Genomic DNA, 9,128 nt, shown 5'->3' with positions numbered 1-9,128 from the left:
GAATCTCTTATGTTCACCAAGGCTGCATTTATTTGCTCAATTTTTTGGTGTCAACTGTGAAACATTCAAAATTTTGGGATGAGTACGTTTTTTTTAATGAAAAAAAAAAAAAAGAAATTAATACTTTTATTCAGTAAAGATGCATTAATAACAACAGTTATTTTAAAACTGTTATTAATAAACCAGTTATTTTACACTGGAATAATATTTCACAATTTTTACTGTATTTTTGGTCAAAGAAATGCAGCCTTGGTAAACAGAAGAGACTTCTTTAAAATCATTAAAAACTGTTCCAAACTTTTGACTGGTAGTTTTGTATACTTTTTTCTAATGTTGTCAAGTTTAAGTTTTCCAGATGCACAGGTAAAATTCACACACACACACACACACACACACACAGATAAACATACACTCACATACAGTGTATTTTCTCTACAGGTTGTTGGCGATAAAGTTTTGGAAGAGGAAATCAGTTTTCCAGTAAGTTTTTCTGTGTTCAGTAACTCAAACTGTAGAGTTTTGACTCCGTAACTTCAAGGTCATGGCTTTGAATCAAATAAAACATATACCTTGAATGCAGTGCAAGTTGCTTTTGGATGTAAGCATCTGCCAAATACATAATTATAAATATGTGTGTGAATATTGTCTCTCTCTCTCTACAGCTCATGTTCGGGCGCTTCGGGCAGGTGGTGGAGACAAAGAAATCCATTACACTACAGGACGTCAGCCAGGTCAGTGCACACACACACACACACACACACAGCTGCTGCTAGTAATATTGCTTTTTTCATTCATTCCCAGCTGACAGCTCTCCAAAACCAGCTAATTATGAGCACAGACAGACAGATCATCTGTGTTAAATGGGTTCAGCTGGCACAGAAACTGTCACTATCCTTCACTTTAATCAGGATCAGACTCACAACACATCACACACACACACACACACACACACACACACACACATGTTGACATGCTGCTTGTGTTTACAGATGTTGGTCATCTCCAGTGTTTCCCGTATGACGGATTGATAAGGCTGTGTATGTGTGTGTGTGCAGGAGGAGCGCGGGTTGTTGAGCAGTTTGCTGGGGTTTGAGCCGAACTCGATGCTCTGCGTTCCTGTCATCAGTCAAGCCACTGGACAGGTGGTGGCGCTAGCGTGCACATTCAACAAGCTGGGAGGACAGAGGTGTGTAATTTATTCCTGTGATCAAAACTGAATTTTCATCATTACTAAATGTAAAATTTAAGTTGAGTTAATTTAAATGGAAAATTTAAGTGTTTTAGTCCCAGAAAGCTTAATTTAACATCAATTTGTAACCCTTTCTGTCTTATTTTAAAATAACTTTTGACCTCGATATTCAGTGATATGTTTACTTTAAATGTTTATTGCTGTAACAAATACCAAAAGCCCATAAATCATGGTTTTAAACAGTATTCACACATCCCAAATGCAAAATTCTCTTATAAAAGTTAAAATCTAACACTTAGTTTAGGGTATTTTAACTAGTTGCTTAATAGCATGCATATTACTAGAATTTTGTCTATTTATTAATAATTATTAAGCACATATTAATGCCTTATTCTGCATGACCTTATTCTACATTATTAATCCTACTCAATGCCTAAACTTAACAACTACCTTACTAACTATTAATAAGCAGTAAATTAGGAGTTTATTGATGGAAAAGTCAGTGTTACCAGTTAAATATATTAAAATGTCAAATAAAACTGCTGCAACCTTGCTGAATAATTAGTTTATTATACATTTTTTTAAATAATTTTACTGACACCAAACTTTTGAATTGTAGTATATGATAGTTTCTACTTCTTTCAAAAGCAATTTTGCAACTTTTAAAACATTCGACTGGTAGTATATTCCTTCACATTTTCACAAAGTTTGTGTGCTCATAATCTGAACGGAGTGACACAATGAAGACAGATTAAAGCTGTTGTGTGGCGTTGTGTGGAGTCTCGTGTACGAGCGTCTGGACTGAAGCGTGACGTCTCGCGCAGATAAAGGAAATGAAATTCTTCACGACGAGATCTGAACATTTGATATTTGATATTGAGTTTCTCTCTGTTTCATCTCTCCATCTATTTGTCTCATTTCGCTCTGTCGTTCTTTTCATATTTCAGTTCTAGAGGTCATATAAACACGATTTGTGTGTGTGTATATTATTAAATTATTCTTCATTTTAATAAATTGTCTTTTTGTGTGGTTTAGATGTTTGATGAATGTTTTCTGTGGTTTTAATTTTTTTCTTTTTTATAACTTTCGACATAGATGTTCATTGATATGTTTAATTTCAATGTTTGTTTACATTAATGTTTACTGCTGTAACAAAAAAAAATCTCATGAATCATGGTTTTAAACAGCATTCGCATCTCAAGTTTTGATAACAGGGTTGCAAAAATGTTGAAATAAATCAGCTCATATAATATTTAGTTTGACCTCTTGACCTCGGATTGAATGATAATTTGTGTGGTTTATGTTGCAGTAATGTTGTTTCTGTTTTCAGGTACATGGAGGCGGATGAGCATGTGATTCAACACTGTTTCTGTTACACGTCGACGGTTCTCACCAGCACACTGGCCTTCCAGAAAGAGCAGAAGCTCAAGTTTGAGTGTCAGGTGAGATACACACACATATTATACTGTATATTTTTTTTTCAAACTTTTATGTTAGATGTGATTAATCGCAATTAATCGATTTGACAGCACTATATAATTTTTTCTCTAATGCTTTGGCAATACAAAAGGTTATTTTCTAATACCAGTGAAGCTGTACTGTATGAACTGAATTGAACTGAATTGGAGAACGAGTGAGAGAGAGAATGATGGACTCTATATGGACAGGTGTGGGAGTCCCACAGGTATCCAGAGTGCTGTGAAATCCCACAATGCACCAGGAATAGCAAATACTGCCCTGACGCGTCAACATCTCTCATGACAGCACACACACACACACACGCACACACGCACATGCACACACTCTCTCTCTCAGACACACACATTTGTTATTGTGTCTTTCTTGATGTTTGACTCTTATTTTTCTTCAGGCTCTTCTTCAAGTGGCTAAAAATCTCTTCACACACCTCGGTGAGTCAAAATCACATGAATAAATCTGAATGTTTAACATGAATCAACACTGAATACATTTATTCTCCTAATTCATATTCATAGTCTGATTGTGAATGAATCATCAGTGACATTATTATATTAAAAAAACATGTTTGTCTTCATTATCTTTCATCAAAACCACGTCTGGAAATCTCAACTGCTTGATTTTCTTTATTTTGTTGCAAACTGTAACTATATCATCACCCAGCTCTAATCTGATCAATGCGACTATGAAGTGTGTTATTGAGATATTATAAACATTTTGTGTTGTGAAAAGCACAATTGAAACATCTATCCTTTTTGCTGATGTTAATCAGCTGTCAAATATCTGTAGTTTGTTTTAGGCTTCTGTTGCATCTTTCTAAAATCTTTAATCAATAGTTACAGTTCTCGTGCTGGTTATTGGAATAGAAATTTACAGCAGTAATATCAGATTCCAGTCAAACGGTTTTCATGTCGACACTGAAGAACATTTTGGATGTGGAATGAAGCTGTGACTCTGCGTGTGATGAAACAGCTTCACATTTAAAGACTTAATGAGAAATGATGCCGTTTGTTTGACCGTGCGTCTCTCTCTCGTTCAGATGACGTGTCTGTGCTGCTGCAGGAGATCATCGTCGAGGCCAGAAACCTGAGCAACGCTGAGATGTGAGACACACACAAGCTTAATTATGCCTCTGATAGTTTTGGGTTTCGTCCAAACCAATTCCAGCATTGCAAACTGTTAGCATGACATGAGCAGCAGCTCATAAATATCAATTACCTCCAATCAAATATTGTAACATTTAATAAAACAGATTATACACACACAAACACACAACTGTGTACTAATGCAGACAGAGATGAAACAGCGCAGAAATGTGACGGATTTATTTAGTCATGTTTCACAGTGTTATTTCAGTGATTTCGCTCTTCATCTCTCAGTTGTTCGGTGTTCCTGTTGGATCGGGTCAGTCATGAACTCGTGGCTAAAGTGTTTGATGGAGGAGTCGTGAACGATGACGAGGTACGATGAGTGTGTGTGTATATATATATATATATATACACAACCCGAATTCTGGAAATGTTAGGATATTTTTAAATTTGAATAAAATGAAAACTAAAAGACTTTCAAATCACATGAGCCAATATTTTATTCACAATAGAACATAGATAACAAAACAAATGTTTAAACGGAGAAATTGTACACTTTTATCCACTAAATGAGCTCATTTCAAATTTGATGCCTGCTACAGGTCTCAAAAAAAGTTGGCACGGGGGCAACAAATGGCTGAAAAAGCAAGACATTTTGAAAAGATTCAGCTGGAAGAACATCTAACAACTAATTAAGTTAATTGATATCAGGTCTGTAACATGATTAGCTATAAAAGGGATGTCTTAGAGAGGCAGAGTCTCTCAGAAGTAAAGATGGGCAGAGCTGTGAAAGAGTGCATAAAAAGATTGTGGAATAATTTGAAAACAATGTTCCTCAATGTCAAATTACAAAGGCTTTGCAAATCTCATCATCTACAGTGCAGAACATCATCAAAAAATTCAGAGAAACTGGAGAAATCTCTGTGCGTAACCTTTATTGGATGCCCGTGGTCTTCGGGCCCTCAGACGACACTGCATCACTCATTGGCATGATTGTGTCAGTGACATTACTAAATGGGCCCAGGAATGCTTCAAGAAACCACTGTCGGTAAACACAATCCGCCGTGCCATCTGCAGATGCCAACTAAACCACTGTCAGTAAACACAATCCGCCGTGCCATCTGCAGATGCCAACTAAACCACTGTCGGTAAACACGATCCGCCTGTGCCATCTGCAGATGCCAACTAAACCACTGTCGGTAAACACAATCCACCGTGCCATCTGCAGATGCCAACTAAACCACTGTCGGTAAACACGATCCGCCGTGCCATCTGCAGATGCCAACTAAACCACTGTCGGTAAACACGATCCACCATGCCATCTGCAGATGCCAACTAAACCACTGTCGGTAAACACAATCCGCCGTGCCATCTGCAGATGCCAACTAAACCACTGTCGGTAAACACAATCCGCCGTACCATCTGCAGATGCCAACTAAACCGCTGTCGGTAAACACAATCCGCCGTGCCATCTGCAGATGACAACTAAACCACTATCGGTAAACACAATCCGCCGTACCATCTGCAGATGCCAACTAAACCGCTGTCGGTAAACACAATCCGCCGTGCCATCTGCAGATGACAACTAGACCACTTTCGGTAAACACAATCCGCCGTGCCATCTGCAGATGACAACTAAACCACTTTCGGTAAACACAATCCGCCGTACCATCTGCAGATGGCAACTAAACCACTGTCTGTAAACACGATCCCCCGTGCCATCTGCAGATGCCAACTAAACCACTGTCGGTAAACACAATCCGCCGTGCCATCTGCAGATGCCAACTAAACCGCTGTCGGTAAACACAATCCCCCGTGCCATCTGCAGATGACAACTAAATCACTGTCGGTAAACACAATCCGCCGTACCATCTGCAGATGCCAACTCTATCATGCAAAAAGGAAGCCATATGTGAACATGGTCCAGAAGCGCCGTCGTCAACGTCGTAAATGAAAAATACATCAAAGACGACCTCAAACTCTTCAGCAGCTGGAAATCTATATCAGGCAAGAATGGGACCAAATTTGAACACCAAAACTCTAGAAACTCATAACCTCGATGCCCAGACGTCTTCACACTGTTTTGAGAAGAGGAGATGCTACAGCATGGTAAACATGCCCCCGTCCCAACTATTTTGAGACGTGTAGCAGGCATCAAATTTGAAATGAGCTCATTTTGTGCATAAAATTGTAAAATTTCTCAATCTAAACATTTGTTATGTTATCTATGTTCCATTGGTGAATAAAATATTGGCTCATGTGATTTGAAAGTCTTTTAGTTTTCATTTAATTCAAATTAAAATACGTCCCAACATTTCTGGAATTCGGGTTGTGTGTGTATATATATAGACAATAAACAATAGAAATCTATGTAATGTCGACATAATGTAATGTCGGTCTGTTATGAGCAGAAGGAGTTTCGTATCCCGGCGGATCAGGGCATTCGCTGGCCATGTTCGCCACCACTGGGAAGATCCTCAACATCAAGGATGCGTATTCCCACCCCCTGTTTTACCGCGGTGTGGACGACAGCACGGGCTTCAGGACGAGAAACATCCTCTGCTTCCCCATCAAAGACGAAAATGAAGGTCAGACACGTCAATCCTGGAGGCTTTTCTGATGCATGGCCTCTGTGGAACATTTCAGGGGAAAAAGTGATTTTCAGACCTGGAAATAAAATATATATATATATATATATATATATATATATATATATATAGTTTATAAATTAATTATAATTATAAGTTTATAAATTAAATTTTATATAAAATAAAATATATTCAAACAGAAAATGGTTATTTTACATTGTAATAATATTTTAAAAAGTAAATAATTTTTGTCATTTTCACTCTGGCCTGGTAAATCTCAGACACTTAAAACTTTATTAATTATAACTTGATTATTTACACAAAATGAACAGGATGTAAATAAAGAGCTAAACTTAATTTCACATGAGGACGTCAACTTGAAGTTAATTTTTCTATTTGGTAATATTATATATATTTATAACTATTGGATAAACAAATGTCTGTAATTTGATCAAACAGGGTCAGCGACACAAACCAACTACAGTAACCTCACAGAATCCATCAGATTTACTGATAATACATACTAATGTTTGTGCTGTTGATTCCCCTCCAAAATGATGTCACTTCCTGTAGGACTGACTTTTGTTAAAGAGATATTATTGATATTAAGGAAATTAGAACCAATTCTGTCAATATTCCCCCCAAAAAACATGTGGATATGCCAGTGAAACCTCCTGTAGATTTACAATGTTAAAGGATTAGTTCAGTTTAAAATGAAAATTAGCCCAAGCTTTATTCTCAAGCCATCCTAGGTGTATATGACCTTCTTCTTTCTGATGAACACAATCTTTATAATGGCAGTGAACAGAATCAATGAGTTTGAAGCTCAAGAAGGTGCATTCATCCATCATAAACATACTCCACACGGCTCCGGGGGGTTAATAAAGGCCTTACTGAAGTCAAACGATGCATTTGTGTAAAAAATATCCCTGTTTAACAAGTTATGAAGTAAAATATCTAGCTTCCACCAGACCGCTTTCCGTATTCAACTTATAAAGAAAGTGTACGTCAACTAAGTTTTCTTCATAAGTTTAATACGGAAGACGGTCAGAAAGAATAGAGTCATATACACCTAGGATGGGTTGAATGTGTGTAAAGCTTGGGGTAATTTTCATTTGAAAGTGAGCTAATCCTTTAAAGCAGTGAAGGTTCAGTCCTGACACACGTTACAAAGACAATTACCACAAACAACCACATTAAAATGAACCGCTAAAGGCAGGCGTTTCAGAGAGAATGAACTCAAAGTGGAGTGTGACATTAAATGTGTGTGTACTCGAAGGCATTGCGTGTGATGTTTTTGTGCTGTAGTCGTTCTGCTCGCTTGCAGAGATGTTGAGGGCGATCAGAGACATTTGAGTCAAAGCGATGTTGACGTGCATCAACCACATGAGCTCCGACTCGACCACAGAGACGCTGAGAACATCGAACTGTACTGATCTGTCTGTCCTGACCTCTGTCTCTCTGTCTGCCGTCTGTCTGACTCTTGTGTTTCTCATCAGAGGTGATTGGAGTGGCAGAACTGGTGAATAAAACGAACGGTCCGTGGTTCAATCGTTTTGATGAGGATCTGGCGACGGCCTTCTCCATCTACTGCGGCATCAGTATCGCTCATGTACGAGTTTCTACATCACTGAAAAACACAACTTAATAGCTTAGAAATGTCTACTTTATGTACAGGGTTCGTACAAGGTGCTTGAAATACTTGAATTTGACTTTTTGAAATGTAAGTCCATGTTTATGAAGAGGTACTTGAAAAGTGCATGAATTATTGAAAGACAGTATGAAATTAGTGTTTGTTTTTTGCAAAAAATTACAGTCTTTTCATGCAAATTAAGGCCAAGTGTATGATACAGCTTTCATTTTTCAGGTCAATCATATATTCATGGGAAAAAAAAACATTTTGAATGAGGAAAGCGATATCTTTATCCTTTTAATGGTTAAGGGGATTTCCCATGACTGACAGCGCTGGTCAGTGGATTGACCTCTTGAAGTGAAGCATCAGATTCAGCTTCAAAGTTAAAATAATTTCTTTGTTACAACCTTGCATCATTCCAGGTCTACTAACTCACAGTCCCTCGCCGCCACCTACTGGCATAACGGTGTAACCTTCTCTAAAACCCCCCATCATTAACATACAGACCGTTTCTCAATGCCAAGTACACCAACATTATAATATAAAAGATTATTTATTGAAGAGTAATAGCCATTAAAGCCTTTTTCTTTTGTTATTACAAAGAGTGTTTTGAATTGTTTAAGAAGTTTATGCACTCTTCCTATTTGCTCTTCTAAGCACTGAAAGATCTAGGGTTTGCTAATGTTCCCTTGCACTTTATTTGTACCATTTTGTTTTATTAGTATATTTTTATTTATCTATTTACCTTCTTTAGAATTTGAAAGATAATAAAGATATTGTCCTTGAAAACAAAAAATAAGTAGTGCTTGAAAAATCCTCAGAAGTCCTGAAATTTCATTTTACAGTATGTGTATGAACCCTGTATATACATTTAAAATGTTTATAAAATGTGTACATTTATATTTTATTTATTTATTTAATTTCATAAATTTTTTATTTTTGAAAGATATGTATATATATATATATTACATCATTATATATATATATATATATATATATATATTATCAAATGAAATAAATATATACAACACAAATATATATATATAAATTAAATTATAAAACAATTATTTTGTAATATTAATTTTTGTTATATGTGTGTGTGTATATATATATATATATACACACATTATAACAAAAATATTGATTAAATATAT

General features: G+C 36.5%; 1 protein-coding gene across 1 annotated transcript in view; it reads left to right on the top strand.

Annotated features, from left to right (window-relative positions):
- Nucleotides 1–9,128, top strand: part of LOC125249607 (cGMP-dependent 3',5'-cyclic phosphodiesterase) — a 167,520-nt gene that overhangs the window by 151,582 nt on the left and 6,810 nt on the right. Inside the window, 10 exon segments of the mRNA XM_048161925.1 lie at nucleotides 439–480; nucleotides 663–731; nucleotides 1,056–1,186; nucleotides 2,520–2,631; nucleotides 3,060–3,099; nucleotides 3,705–3,768; nucleotides 4,045–4,126; nucleotides 6,165–6,197; nucleotides 6,200–6,341; nucleotides 7,841–7,953. Of these exon segments, the coding sequence (XP_048017882.1) occupies nucleotides 439–480; nucleotides 663–731; nucleotides 1,056–1,186; nucleotides 2,520–2,631; nucleotides 3,060–3,099; nucleotides 3,705–3,768; nucleotides 4,045–4,126; nucleotides 6,165–6,197; nucleotides 6,200–6,341; nucleotides 7,841–7,953 (828 nt within the window).

This window comes from Megalobrama amblycephala, linkage group LG16, assembly GCF_018812025.1.
Source record: "Megalobrama amblycephala isolate DHTTF-2021 linkage group LG16, ASM1881202v1, whole genome shotgun sequence".
NCBI classification, from domain to species: domain Eukaryota; kingdom Metazoa; phylum Chordata; class Actinopteri; order Cypriniformes; family Xenocyprididae; genus Megalobrama; species Megalobrama amblycephala.
The sequence above is the reverse complement of the archived record's forward strand: the minus strand, read 5'-3'. Positions and strand labels throughout refer to the sequence as shown.